The 14,677-nt window shown below is 44.8% G+C and overlaps 1 protein-coding gene and 1 long non-coding RNA gene across 4 annotated transcripts in view; one reads left to right on the plus strand and one right to left on the minus strand.

Annotated features, from left to right (window-relative positions):
• Nucleotides 1–529: 529 nt before the first annotated feature.
• LOC309531167 lies at nucleotides 530–2,112 on the plus strand. Its single transcript, XR_014219117.1, has 2 exons — nucleotides 530–946; nucleotides 1,207–2,112. It is a non-coding gene; the product is annotated as an uncharacterized lncRNA (long non-coding RNA).
• Nucleotides 2,113–3,572: 1,460 nt separating this feature from the next.
• The window catches only part of TDRD9 (tudor domain containing 9), an 85,717-nt gene continuing 74,612 nt past the window's right edge, over nucleotides 3,573–14,677 (minus strand). For all 3 annotated transcript variants that reach the window (XM_082216580.1, XM_082216582.1, XM_082216581.1), the window contains 8 exons: nucleotides 13,406–13,561; nucleotides 12,502–12,572; nucleotides 10,105–10,214; nucleotides 9,850–9,946; nucleotides 8,490–8,628; nucleotides 7,863–7,981; nucleotides 5,769–5,841; nucleotides 3,573–4,955 (listed from right to left, as the gene is read on the minus strand). In XM_082216580.1, coding sequence (XP_082072706.1) covers nucleotides 4,854–4,955; nucleotides 5,769–5,841; nucleotides 7,863–7,981; nucleotides 8,490–8,628; nucleotides 9,850–9,946; nucleotides 10,105–10,214; nucleotides 12,502–12,572; nucleotides 13,406–13,561 — 867 coding nt within the window. In that variant the 3' untranslated portion in view covers nucleotides 3,573–4,853. The remainder of the gene's footprint in view (nucleotides 4,956–5,768; nucleotides 5,842–7,862; nucleotides 7,982–8,489; nucleotides 8,629–9,849; nucleotides 9,947–10,104; nucleotides 10,215–12,501; nucleotides 12,573–13,405; nucleotides 13,562–14,677) is intronic.

Here is a 14,677-nt window from a genome sequence, read left to right on the forward strand (position 1 = left end):
CAGCGTTTGTCTGCAGACAGCTTCCGGGTCATGTGGCCAGCATGACTAAGCTGCTTCTGGCGAACCAGAGCAGCACACGGAAACGCCGTTTACCTTCCCGCCAGAGCAGTACCTATTTATCTACTTGCACTTTGAAGTGCTTTCGAACTGCTAGGTTGGCAGGAGCAGGGACCGAGCAACGGGAGCTCACCCCGTCACGGGGATTCGAACCGCCGACCTTCTGATCGGCAAGTCCTAGGCTCTGTGGTTTAACCCACAGCGCCCCACACATACCCACATACAAAACACAATGCACCTAGCAGTGTATAGGTATAGGCAGATTTTTGTACCTTGCTATACTAATGCAATACGAAAACACTCAATTTTGGAACAAAGTGGTTATAAAACTTCAGTTCCTAGGATTCTTAGGTGGGAGCCATGACTGTTTAGAGTGATACGATATTGCTTTCAAAGCAAAGTGCAGATGAGGCCTAACGCTGGCATTCTGCCTGTTGGCAGTTGATGAACTGAATATATATTCCATGTTTTGGAAGGAGCTGCAAACCTGCAAATAAATTTCAAATACAAAGTAAATCCATACTGTCCACTGGGTGGCAGCAGATTCCCAGCAGAACAGAAAATTGTATTTCCCATGTGTGTTTGGTGATGCTGCTGGGAGGATCAGGCTGCGAGAGATTGCAGTCAAACCTAACTATGCACAACTGCTAGTTATTGCATGAAGAGGTTAAGGACCACAGAGTTGTAGAGAGACTCAAGTTACATCCAAGCCTTTCTATTCGCCCCCCCCCCCTGTGCTTCATGTAATCATTGAAGGAGGATGTGTGTAAGCTTGCTCCTGAGCTTACAGCACGTTTTGAACTATATTCTGCATTTTCTGCTCAACAGTATGTTGCCTGTATTATCACTGCTGCGGCATGAAACAATGCATGACTGAGACCTTGAATCTGTAAGTAAAACATTTTAAACTTACTTAACTGTGTGTGGTCTGCTCATCGCAAGAGGGGTAGAAAGAGGTCAGCTGCTGTATGCAGCTAGATGAGAAAAGGTTTAACCTGTATTCCTAAAACTTTAATGGGCTGCTTATTTTGTGATTTTAACTGGGGCTACTGGGGCTATGTGTTAGCCCCCACATTTGAATCCAGACACTCAGCCATTTCTTTTTGTTGTTCACACACAAACACATATATTTCATTTCTCCTCATACAGACAAGGTCTTCTGAACCCTCTGCTTCCCTTCCAGGGAGAGGAGTCATCCCTCTCTCCAGACTGACTGGCAAGGCAGATAACTCAACTACTAAAATACCATCCAACTGGAACTGCATCAGGGACTGGAACCTAACTGTTACAACTCTACAGAAACCATGAAGGAAAAACAGGGAGCGAACAAAGAAGACAAGATAACTTCCCCTGCAAGAAAAGGCAGAAGCCTCCAGTTAAGGAACATCTGCCTAAGACAGGGAAAGGAAGCTCTAACACTATGTGAGGTGGCAGCAGAATTCATTACCCACCCACCCAGATATTGTCAGCAGAGAAAGGAGAGGTGAGCAGAATGTTCCAAAGGACCATTAAAAAAAAAAATCAAAGAAAGACAAACTTCCATATCTGCAAAATGCTGCTGGAAGACATTCCCAATAGGGATATACAAGAGCAGTATCCAGATCCTGGGCAGGCTTCCTTCGCCTTTCTCCCCAGTTTGGGGTTTGCATGTTCCCTCTCAACCCCATCTGTGCCCTCCTTGTGTCCAAATTGGGAAGAAGCTTTTGGCAGAAGATCTCCTCTTGAAGGGGTGCTGGATAGCCCTGAGAGACTTGGCGAGTTCAATAGAAATAAACACTTTAACCCAGGACTTGTAAATTGTTAGACAAGGCATGGCCAGGTCACACCCCCTCACCTTCTGCAAGGAAGTATTGTCTGTTTCTTGTTCCTCCCCCCCTCCCCTTTTGTTCCAACCATGAGCACGTCAGAGGCTGGGGCTCCAGACTCAGACCGCATGTTGGAGACTAACACCTGCATTTTGCAACCAAAAAGACCTTGCCCTTATGATTTCTGCTGTTGCATTGAACAATGCGTGAGTGAAATCTGTGATTACTGTAAGTAAAGCACTTAAACATACCAAGGTTTGTGGTCTATTCACTCTAAGAGGGGTAGAGGCTTTGCAAACGCTGCACAGACCTCTGTTTTAAACTCTGCTGGGGGCTGTTTTGGCGAAAGAGTGAGTCAAGCCCTGCTTGCGCTTTTTTGAATTCAGGCAGTCAGCCATTTTTCCTTGGTAGTCCCACACACGTGGGACTTGCAGGATTAACTGGTGTTCCCAATTCTTTCCCAGAAGTAACAGTGTACCGCTCGTTTCTTTCGGAAACAAGGTTCTATTACATCAGGCAGTTGGTCTTCACCACACAGAAAACTGGCAGGATATTCATGTTGTTATGTACTGAGTTGAATAGGATCCAAAATGCAGCAGTCTGATTGGTCCTAGAACAATAGGATTCAGAATGCAGCAGTCTGATTGGTCTGCAGGAGCCACCCAATCCGGCTCCAGATGGAAGTGAATCTACAACCTGATTGGCCTACAGGAGAATTCCGGAATTAGCCAATCACGTGCAGCCCATTGTGTAAATAATGTATATAAAGCAGATACTGTGAGGGGACTCCCATTCCTCCTCACCACTATGAGCTGAATAAAGAGCATGAAATCCACACTCGGCTCTGAGAATATTTCACATGTTTTAATAGATCGAACAGTATCTTGGATCTAGAGGTGTCCTTCTACTTTAAGACTTTTTCCAGACTTTATATGCAATGCATTGAGTCAAGGGCACCACATCAATGTAATCCAGGCCTCTTTTCTTGTGCAAGGCAAGGAGGATATCTTGCTCTGGAGTACAATTTCTGGAACATCGGGATTAAATGACAAATGGGTCAGTGAAGTATTGCAAAAACAAGTAGCTGGCAACAGGGTTGGAGTTTTTTCTTGTTACTTCTTGGATTTGCCTCAGAAAAAGTAAATCCAGATTTTGGAGTGGGGGTGAGAGTTACAGGCTGGCATTTGGATGCCAATGATGCCAAGCTGATGTTGTTCCTCCAGTCTGCCAAAGCCCTGCCCCACACGTAGACCTTCATTGGCCGATTTAGATTTAAAATTTAGGCAGCCTATCCTGTCACCCTCCGTGGCTGCAGCCTTCACCCACCTTTAAAGGTAAGTGGTCTTTCTTGCACTGGTGGGAAAGAACTGAGCAGACTGATTGCAGTATTTTTCCTTTGGTTGCCAAACCACATTCTGTGGTCTGTACTAAGATTATGATCTGGTTAATCAGTTCTAACCAATTCTATAAAATTGCCCTTTGTGTTTCTTGCTTTGGTGTTGCTATTTGTTTTAGTTGTATTTCCACTGCTAACTTCTATAAAGGCATGTCCGTCCATCCCCCCCACACACACACACTTCAAGCTAGGAAGAAACAAATGGCAATTTCCATCATGCTGCATGAATGTAAAAAGGAACAACAGATTTGATTTAATCTGCGCTGTTCCTTTTGCCCAATATGTATTTTAAAAGACACAAAAATCACAGTGTATTAAAACTCATTGGCTTTATTTTTTCAAAGCAAACTAGCAATTGCAGATATAGCTAATAACAGAAAGCAAATGTTAAATGGAACACTTAAAACTTGAAATGCACTTTAATCCAAAGGCAAAACCAAAACGTTATCTTCCTATTTGGCTGCTGTGAATGCTAACTACGAGCTAAACTGAAGCGGCTTAATTATATGCACTTTAAAGAATCTGTCGCAGCTAAGCCCTGCTGTCAAAACTATCAATTCCAAGAATCTTAGCCATAGCAACTTGTATGCATCTTTAAAGCACGGATAGGGGACTTTTGTCCCTCCAGAACCGGTAAGACCAATTGTCATGGATGATGGGAGCTGTAGATCAACAAACATCTGGAAGGCCATAGGTTCCCCCCCAGCCCTGCTTTGAACTCAAGAAGAGAAACATCATAGGCAGGGTTAAATGGAGGTGGCGAAGGACTCCTCTTCCTGACACTGCCCACCACGGCAACATCCCACGGTGCTCCCACTCGTCCTACAGCTGCTTGGCTCCATCCCGTCAACTTCTGTACATCAGGCAGAAACAGCTTGCTTTGTGGGGCAGAGTCATTACATTAGCTCCCCGGTGACAGATGGGTCACTGCTGCTTACTGGGAGGGAAAGTGGCAAGGGAGGTTGGCACGGTGCAAACATGCAAGCAGGAGCACCGGATTAGCTCTGCCTGTGCGTCTGCACTGCACCAGACCCCTTGTCATCTTGCCCCTCTCACAGTAAGCAACATTGATCCAGCTGCCAGGAAGATGGCACAGCAGCTTCACTCTGCCTGGGAAGCCGTTCCTGACACCGAACTCTCCCCTCCCCCAATGCCAGGAGCCAAAGGTGATCAGGGCTCTCAGGTGTATGAAAAGGCCTAAGCATGTACCGTCCCCCTACAAACCCTGGCATTCAGAACTTTACTGAATGCATATAGGTTGGAGGGGTGAAGCCAGGTAGTCTAATGTTAGGGATAAGCAGTGCCTCATGTGGTTAGTAAGTGAGCAGCACTAAAGTTCTTCCAATTTCAAATACTGTACTGCACATACCTGTGTCGTTTTCTGGGGGCTTCTTGTTTGTTAGGAAAACAAGACAAACAGTTAAACTGGTAACGTCACATTTTTAAACACATCTTTTATATTTTTCTGTAACAGAACAATAGGTTTTTTTTAAAAACAACAACAACATTCTGATCCTAAACACACTTATTTGGAAGCAGATTGCACCAGGTCTAATGGGACTTTCTTCCAGCGAAGGACGATGAGAGCTGAAGCCTTAGGCATTTAACAAAATCAACTTATGCAGCTGGTACAAGGAATCAGTCCTCGCTCGTGCATCTTGTGGTTCAGACTGGTCAATGACAATGTTTGACTGTGGCTAAATGAGAAAGAAAAACATGGGAACAATGTCCAAACAACGTAACTTAGTACATGCAAGTAATGAACATTTTATTGTTTGTTCTTTTAAAGTGAAGGTTTAATGCTTTGGATGGAAGGGAAGGTTTTCTGGTGAGGTTGAAGGGGGGGGGGGAGAGGGGTGTCTGTTCCAGTAACATTTTCTCCTGGGCAGAGCTTATAACTCACAGAGGATGGATGGATGGGTAGGAAGGAAGGTAGGTAGATAGGTAGGTAGATGTAGTATAGAATGTTAAAATTATCTCTAGCACTTGGCAGGATGGTACAGGCACAACTACAAACTAACACAATGACATGAGGGTAGAGACGGGCATTTCTGTATATTATTTTTATTAGTATGTTCATTTTTGAACACAAGCATTTCTTGACTAGAGAACTGCATCGCTAAATCTGGGGAAGTGTGTGAATTTTGAACGATGGCTGCAGTTCGGTTTACATATTTTTTTCGGGAAGTGTTTAGCTTCATTTTGGGGGACATTTTTATGCTGGTCACTATGTCTCAAAATTCAGAGAAGAGTGGAATGCAAAGGATAAATGTACTCCAATCCACACCGCAGTCTAGGTGCTGTGGATCAGGGCAGGTCATACTGAAATTCACTGCAACAAATTCGTCAAGTATCCCCAACCAGAACACCCCAGATTCAAACCCTGGCATCTTCAGTAAAACAGTCAGGTAGTATGTGATCTGCTAGAGACCGTGGAGAGTCACCATACCTGAGGCTAGAAAGCTTGGGACGGGTGTTATTGAGGTCTAAATTTGGGAAGCAAATCTTACCTGACTCCATTCATATGGCTTCGGATAGAATTTGGGAGGAACAATTTCACGAGGTTTTGATTTACAAATCAGGCTGAGAGAGCGGGGAGAAAGAAACTCTTTGTGAGTAAAGAAAAACCGTATTAGTAGGACAGACATTTAAAGCACTCTTATACCACTTGAACAGTGATGGAGAATCTGTTGGGATTTCATTCTCTCCACTGCTGATGTGTGATTGTTTTCATCACATGTCTGTGTTGACATTCCATACAACTGGAATCATGGGAACGGAAGTTCAGTTACACGGTTCCGTTACTGTTGTATTTTTGCATTTGCTGTTCTCTCTCGGAGAAGAAGTGGAGAGGAGACATGTTTCCTTTGTTCTGTAACACCTGATCGTGTACATAATAAATTAGCTGAGAATCTACACTTCTATGCCTAGTTTCTGTTAGGATATTTCCGTTCCACCTTAAAAGGGAGCAGGATGTTTGTGTCACAGCCTGCGTATTTCCTGTTCACAGGATGTTTATGTTGCTATTGCTTTCGTTTCTCTCTCTGTCGGAGACACTGACGCAGAACAGTCATGTCTTTCTTTGGTCTGATCAAGGTTGAATAAAGTCTGTAGATAATGCTCACCTGGGTGCGACTTTCGCTGTGCATAATCTGCTGATAAAGAGTGTGCACGAGCCCTGGAATGTGGCAAGGTATTTCCAGGAAACTCGTGTCGCTAAAAGCTCATACTGCTGACTACAGGGATCGATGGATCGTCCGGCAGCCGGCTTGGGGCCATGATGGACTTTATCTCCCTGGCAGTATCCCAACAGTTTCTGCTTGGACTCTGCTACTGTATTGTGTGCACGTATCTTCGGATATGTGTCGCAGAAGCGCATCGGGACAGAGGAGTGATGGATCATCCCGAGAGGCGCTTGAGGGGGGGAAGAACGCAGCTGCCTGGTGTTTTCCCAAGTTGGTTACAAGGCCCAGCGTAGTACACCAACAGAATCCTGGGAGCTGTAGTTCTACAGTGCCAAACTACAGTTCCCAAGATTCTTTGTGGGGAAAGTCAAAACTACTAAAGTGGTGTAAGACCGCTTTATATGTATGGTGTGAATGAAGCTCAACAGGCCTCTAATTGTGTTTTTGCCTTGCAAGGGGAGGGGTAGTAGCTGAGGTCCCCAGCAGGGGGGGCAGGCAGAGGCTACACAGAGGGCTGGATGGAGATTCCAGGGCCCACCAGTTGTCAACCTTACTTTGTTGGGAAGCCGCTCAGGAAAAAAATTCAGCGTCACACAGAATCTGGTGCCCTAATTATCGGAAGGGGAGGTGTTAAAGGGGTCCTTAATGAAAGCCAGAAAGCCCACTTCCAACATTCCCCAACTGTAGCCAAATCCTGCCCCCCTCCTAACCTTCATTAGGAGGACAAGCTAAGAAGGCCAGCAGCTCCCCCTGCCCCTTTCTAATTCAAGCCCTGGCTGAGCTAATTTATTAGGAGTATTTTGACAAGGCAAGCATTTAAAACATCATAATTTAAGTTGATCTCCCAGTGCCAATGTTTGCATCAGCCGAGTGCATACACGTGCATGTGCCCGAATTTGTCTATGCAGATCTAATCCTAGCTATTTTGGGAATGTTTTGTCGTGTGTGACAACTCGATTACTACAGACTCCCCGCCTGCCATCTCCTGTCTCCCTGAGCTGTGCAAAGTACGGCAGTGATACGTTTTAATTCATTCTGTCTAGACATGTTTTTCAAACGCAGAGTTTCCCGTTAAGTAGTGATGACATATGGTAAATACAATTAACTTAAAACTGCAGATGCACGAGTGCCCCGAATACATAATGATACATTTAGGTTCTTTCGCTTCTCCAGGATTGTTAACATTTGTGCCCGGCCTTCTCTACCCTGGTGCCCACCAGATGTTTGAAACCACAGCTCCCATCACCCCTGATCCATGGCCATGCTGGGTGGGGCTGGTGGGAGTTCGAAACATCTGGATCGCAGCAGGCTAGGGAAAGCTGAGTTAGCGCTTCTTCAGATTTGTAATGCACTCTCTCTCCTGCTGTGTGCTATAAAAATGAATGCAACTTCTTATGGCAAAAAAAGGAGGTAATTTACCCTAAAAGCTTCTGGCGAGTGGCATCCTGCAACTGGGCAATTCTCTCTTGACCAAAATGCATCAGGCCATTTGGACCATCTGAGACCAGCTTGTTAATGGCGATCCTTATAATGTTTATCTGTGAATAAAAGAGGGTCGCTTTTTGAAGGCAGCAGAGATGGCGCCTGGTTGAATACAGTGGTACTTCGGGTTAAGTACTTAATTCGTTCCGGAGGTCCGTTCTTAACCTGAAACTGTTCTTAACCTGAAGCACCACTTTAGCTAATGGGGCCTCCTGCTGCCGACACACCGACAGAGCATGATTTCAGTTCTCATCCTGAAGCAAAGTTCTTAACCCGAGGTACTATTTCTGGGTTAGCGGAGTCAATAAGCTGAAGCGTATGTAACCCGAAGTACCACTGTAGTTGAGCTTCTGATGAAACTACTTTTCTGACTCAAACTGAAACACTTTTAAACCAGATCTGTTAAAAGAATTCGTTAGCTTAATCGTCTACCCAAATACAGGATTATTTCCCAAGATGTGGATCAATCTCATTGCACATAAACCAGCCAAGGCAGTTGGGTTCACTTCCAAGAAACCTGGGGGGGGGGGGAGCATGAATGGGATGAACTGGTGCGGAATTTACCTGGGTTATGTCCTCTGCATCAATTTTCACATCAAACATAAACTCCATGTCGTGGTCAGAGAGGATGGGGACTCCCAGCGAGTAGTTCCATCCCAAGCCACAAAGGACACCAATGTATCTGTTCCTGCTTTCATCAACCCTAATGAGAGCAACAAGCTTTTTAATGACCAAGTCATTTATACAGTAAACTGGCCTGTGATCCTCAGATGAGGAGTGGTATATTAAAATAAACAATTGCAGAAACTTTATATGACATCATAACCGAATACCACTTGTCTGCACACAATGGCGCTGTTTGTATGTAATTGTAAACCATAAAGCATGAATGAGCAGTGTTCTAGGCATGCTGAATCGCTCCCATTTCACTCCAAGAGCAACAAGCTTGGTTGTTTTTCCCCAAATGACCCATGATCCATAGGCCAGGAGCAAACCTTGGCTTACCACTATGGTTTGTCTGGAGAGAGATAAACCATGAGTGCTGATTCACACCTCACAGTAAGCACAGATAAAGGTAAAGGGACCCCTGACCATTAGGTCCAGTCGCGGACGACTCTGGGGTTGCGGGGCTCATCTCGCTTTATTGGCAGAGGGAGCCGGCATACAGCTTCCGGGTCAAGTGGCCAGCACGACTAAGCCGCTTCTGGCAAACCAGAGCAGCACACAGAAACACCGTTTACCTTCCCACCAGAACTATTTATCTACTTGCACTTTGACATGCTTTCAAACTGCTAGGTTGGCAGGAGCAGGGACCTAGCAACGGGAGCTCACCCCGTCACAGGGATTTGAACCGCCGACCGTCTGATTGGCAAGCCCACAGCGCCACCTGCATCCCTTCACAGTAAGCACACTTGTGGTTTATTGCCCGAAACTCAAGGAAAGGAGGACCTAGACAAGAACGATTCAGCAGCATGTTCATTCACAGTAAGCCATGCTCTAGGGATTACTGTGATCAGATTTCTTGAAATCCTGTCCCTCCTGACCCCTTTGCACCTGAGCTTCTGTGATTTGGGCAAACCCTACCCACAGACTCTTTTCACCTCTTTCTTTACAGAAATATGATTCTCAGGGATAGCAAATTTTCAGTATCACCTTCTGAACTTCAAATCTGACAGGTTACAAGCTTTTAAATTCGGCAACGTTTGAAATTAATTACTTTAAATATGCACAGGCCTGGCAGTAAGCATAGCCCTGGATTTGAAAAAAAGATCAATGTTTACTATCAGTGTGGGGGACTGCATTTTATGTCACACAACAAGAAGCCTTTGGAAAGAGTGTTATACATTCTATCAGGGAACTATAAAGGAAGCAGCACAAGCGTTTAAGTTGACTGCGATGCTCTTGTTTAGAAATGTGCACATACCTGAGATCTATCACAGGAGCAAACAGCATGGCCAGCAGTGCTGGAAGTCCTGGAATATGAGGCATCAGAGATGTCTCCCTGAGCAACATTGTGGATCCTGTTATCAGAAAACAACAGTAGTAACGATAATACTATTTGGTCATTTTAAAGAATGCAAATGTAAGATCCAGTGGTAACAGAACTACAGTACAGGCACAAGTGATCGATCAGCTCTTTATCAATGCTCTATTCACCCAGGAATGGTACACCACTTACCTGTTGCATTTACCGTCACAGAGGCAGCAACCAGCATCTGTTGAAACGAGTCTTCAGGGGCATCAACCACCACCACAGAGTTCACACTCTCCTTCTCCACTAAGACTGCTCTAGAGGGGAGGGAGAGGGAGAAAGAAAAGCAATTCAGTTCGTTTAAATGCCAGCCTCGCACAGAATTCCTAATATGAAGCAGAAGAAATCCAATGTCGTGAAATTGTCACTGACTAATTAGCGAAATTATTCTCCTCAACACCTTTCCTACTAAAAGGGTTCTATCAAACATCTTTTCTTTTCTCTTCTTTTGCCTGGACAAGTATAATGCAATTTGAAACTCATTTATACAAAATATAGTAGGTCGAAAATTGCAATTGTCAATTGATAATGATTGTTATGGCAATGTACTATATCCTTTGGGGTTTTATTGCTTTCATTTTTTTCTCTCCTCCCTCTCTCTCTCTTTGAAGCAGGCATAGGCAAACTCGGCCCTCCAGATGTTTTGGGACCACAAATCCCATCATCCCTAGCTAACAGGACTTTTATATGCATTGTAAATCTAAATCATCATCATCATCTTTTACGTACAAGCATTTACATAGAACTACTGCTGACAGGGGGCATCATTCTTCAGTCTTCCCCACAGAGGAAAGCGCTTCTCTTCAAGACAGTTCCCACTGTGGCATCTGTGCACCATCCCTTGATAGAAAAGGCACATCCGGGCACAGCTATATGTGCCTGGGTGACCTATGATTAGATTACCACAATGCATTCTACCTGCGGCTACCTTACAGGAGTGTTTGGAACCTCCAGCTGGCGGCAAAATGCTAGGGCTATTTAATGTCACGGCCTCGGTTAAGTATATCTGAAGGAGCGTCTCCACCCCCATCGTTCAGCCTGGACACTAAGGTCCAGCGCCAAGGGCCTTCTGGCGGTTCCCTCACTTTGAGAAGCCAAGTTACAGGGAACCAGGCAGAGGGCCTTCTCGGTAGTGGCGCCCGCCCTGTGGAATGCCCTCCCACCAGATGTCAAAGAGAACAACAACTACCAGGCTTTTAGAAGACATCTGAAGGCAGCCCTGTTTAGGGAAGCTTTTAATGTTTGAGGTATTACAGTATTTTAATATTTTTTTGGGAAGCCGCCCAGAGTGGCTCGGGAAGCCCAGCCAGATGGGCGGGGTATAAATAACAAATTATTATTATATTATATTATATTAATCTAGTTGCTTTGGAAGAGGGAAGTGTCAAGGTGTGAGAAAGCCCTCAGGAAAACCTTTGCTCTTCCTACTTAGTTGGTTTACTTAGAAAAATAGAGGGAGTGTGTTCTTAGACCGGAGTTTATTCACTTACACACAAACCCACCCACCCTGTGAAGAAGCAAAAATCCAGAAGCACAAAAAAAAACCCGCACAGCTTGAAAAAATGCATGTAAAATACAAGCTCAGACCTGTAAACTGCTACTCAGGTTGGGACCAAGTAAATAATAATTTAATCTCATGAGCCCTTAATGCACTGCAGTTGTCTAAATGAGATTAGGTGCTTGAGTGAGGAGGGCTTTTTAGGGGGGGGGAGGGTCAGTGAGATGCAGGGAATGGCTGTCCACTGTTAACATTTAAATACTTAAATATTGTGAAATCAGGTACAATTGGGCTCTGGGTCTTAATTAACCGCAACAAAGAACTACATCAGGAAATGCAAATACGTTACACATGAAATAACTGGTGTGAAATCACATAATGGAACATGGCAATAGTACGACCAAAAAATGTGTAAAATTCTGGCTGTAAGTGGAAAGTGAGATGATAATGTCACAGCTGGAAGAAGCCAAACTGCAGAAAAACTGAATTGGCTCTGGTTATGACAAATACATGTCAGAATGGACACTGGTTTGGGGATTTTCTCCCAAAGGAAGGTGAGATTAGCCCCATCCCCGATGCTGTTTTAGTCGAGCACAAGAAAATGTTCTTGTTATGCATGGATTTTAATGTATTGTTGAAGCTTTTAACTCTGCTTCGTTGGATTTTACAGTTTTAGTTTTAGCTTATTTTGTTACTTAATAATCATTTTTGGTTTGCTTCTTTTTGTAAAACTGCTGGGTTGGGGCTTATTAGGGCAGGAATGCAGAATTAAATAACCTAAATACCAAAGCAAGTATGCCTTTTTCTCCAGAAATACTAATTCAATGAAGGTCAGGCTTATGCAGATTTGGCAAATTAATCCATTGAAATTAATTTCAATTAATTGATTATACGTTCTTCAAATTTGGAGGTAGCCCTAATAAAAATTATGTGAGCCAGGGGGACACAATTTTGTACATGATCTGGAAGGAGATCAATGAGAAGTCCAGTTCAGCCAGAATGTCACGGAATGACCTTGAACAAAGCACAGTAACATGCCATCCTACCTAAATCTGGAGATTCTGGTCATGCTGCTGAATTTCAGGCAGTAGGGGTTGTATGGGCCAATAAGCCTTGCCTTAGGAGGAAAAAAAATTAAAGCAGAACATAAAACACCCAAATTAGTCCATTTCGGATTTTCTTCTTATGGTAGTAAAGTGTGGCTCATGTTTTGGGGTAGGAAGGGTAAATATGGAGGCATCAAAATAACGCCCCCACCCCAAACCCTTAAAATCAGTTCATGAGTAACATGAAACCACGGATTGGCGGTGCAAGGATGAGCTACTGTGAGCCTGGGGCTCACACACCCCCTTCTTCCAGCACAGCCACCGAAAGACTGAAAGACTCTGCTTGAGATTAACCACAGTTAAGTGTGCCATGCATTCCTTAAACGTAGTTAAATTTAACTAAGGTTTATTGAATCAATCCAGCTTCTTAAAACTATGACTTGACGTTGGCTTGGTTTCAACAAGCAAACAGTGAAGACTAACCACACTTTGTCAAGTGTGGATGGCATACAAGATGTCACTGAAACAAAATCCTCTTTGCGGGGAGCGTGAAACTTGCTCCAGTTCCTTCTCCTACACACTAAACCATGGTTTGGCAGCACCGTCAATGCAGCCTCTTAGAGCTCCGGAAAACCCAAAGCATAAAAACGGCTTGCACAAAATCGCAAGTTTACATGAACATTGTGCGTTTTGTTATTTCGCTCAGCTGCTCTCACACGTTTCTGTAGAGATGGAGCGATCTCCCACCCCCAAAGTAACCTTCACCAGCCACGTGGTTTCAGTGATGAAGAAACCTGGTATTAATAGATACTTGGATGGAAAGGCTGAATTACGTCCTTCAGGACACCCACAGCACGCCACTCTGAAAGCAGGGGAAAGTAATGACCGTGCCTCTTAAGCTTACCTTGCAGTTTGGCGCACTAAACCTATTGGCAGAGGCGTTCTCCAAGAGCATTTCAATCAAGCGATTCTCCTCTTCACTTGAGCTCCTCTGGAGAGAAGCATCCCTCTTCCTTTCTTCTGGCTTTGAAAACAGCTCTTTAAGATTTTCGTGGCTGAGCTAAGGGAAATTCAAAAGAAAACATTTTGAGAGTTATTGGGCGGGGGCAGAGGGAGGAAAGAGACTTAGTTATACTACATGGGGCATGAGAACTGTACTTAAGCCAGGCATCCCCAACCTTTGGCCCTCCAGATGTTTTGGACTACAGTTCCCTTCATCCCTGACCACTGGTCCTGTTAGCTAGGGATCATGGGAGTTGTAGGCCTAAACATCTGGAGGGCTGCAGTTGGGGGTGCCTGACTTAAGCTTTGCTTTGTTGGGAGTTGAGCCTGGGGCCAGACTCCCCTTCTTCAGGGTATAACACTGAGTGGGAGAGTGGATAGCCCTCAGAGCCAGTCCAAGAAGCACCACAAGATGTGTCTGCAGTCCCTGTCAACCCATGGCCTGAGGCAGTAGACTCCAGTTCAGAAGCCGTAACACAACCATAACATCCCCTGCTGCATTGGAGTCAATAAGTGCTAAAAAGGAGGGTGGGGCTCCTTTCAGCAAAGGCGGAGCCAGTTGCTAGGACAGAATAACAAAATCAGAGTTACAAGGGGCCACCATGGTCACCATCTATCTGCTTCAACCCCCTGTGATGCAGGAGGTGCAACTTGTATTTAATGCGCTGCCGGTGAGTGGCCGCCGGGACCACATAACACCGGTCCTGAGAGATCTGCATTGGCTCCCAGTACGTTTCCAAGCACAATTCAAAGTGTTGGTGCTGACCTTTAAAGCCCTAAACGGCCTCAGTCCTGTATACCTGAAGGAGCGTCTCCACCCCCATCGTTCAGCCCGGACACTGAGATCCAGCACTGAGGGCCTCCTGGCGGTTCCCTCATTGCGAGAAGTGAGGTTACAGGGAACCAGGCAGAGGGCCTTCTTGGTAGTGGTGCCCTCCCTGTGGAACGCCCTCCCTTCAGATGTGAAGGAAATAAGCAGCTATCTTCTCTTTAAAAGACATCTGAAGGCAGCCCTGTTTTTAATATTTAATGCTGTACTGTTTTTAACACTCGATTGGAAGCCTCCCAGAGTGGCTGGGGAAACTCAGCCAGATGGGCGGGGTATAAATAATAAATTATTATTATTAAATGACTGGCAGAATCCGAGACCAGGGAGAAGAGTTGGTGGAAGAAG

This window comes from Podarcis vaucheri (genome assembly GCF_965113315.1).
Source record: "Podarcis vaucheri genome assembly, chromosome: 1".
Taxonomy (NCBI): Eukaryota; Metazoa; Chordata; class Lepidosauria; order Squamata; family Lacertidae; genus Podarcis; species Podarcis vaucheri.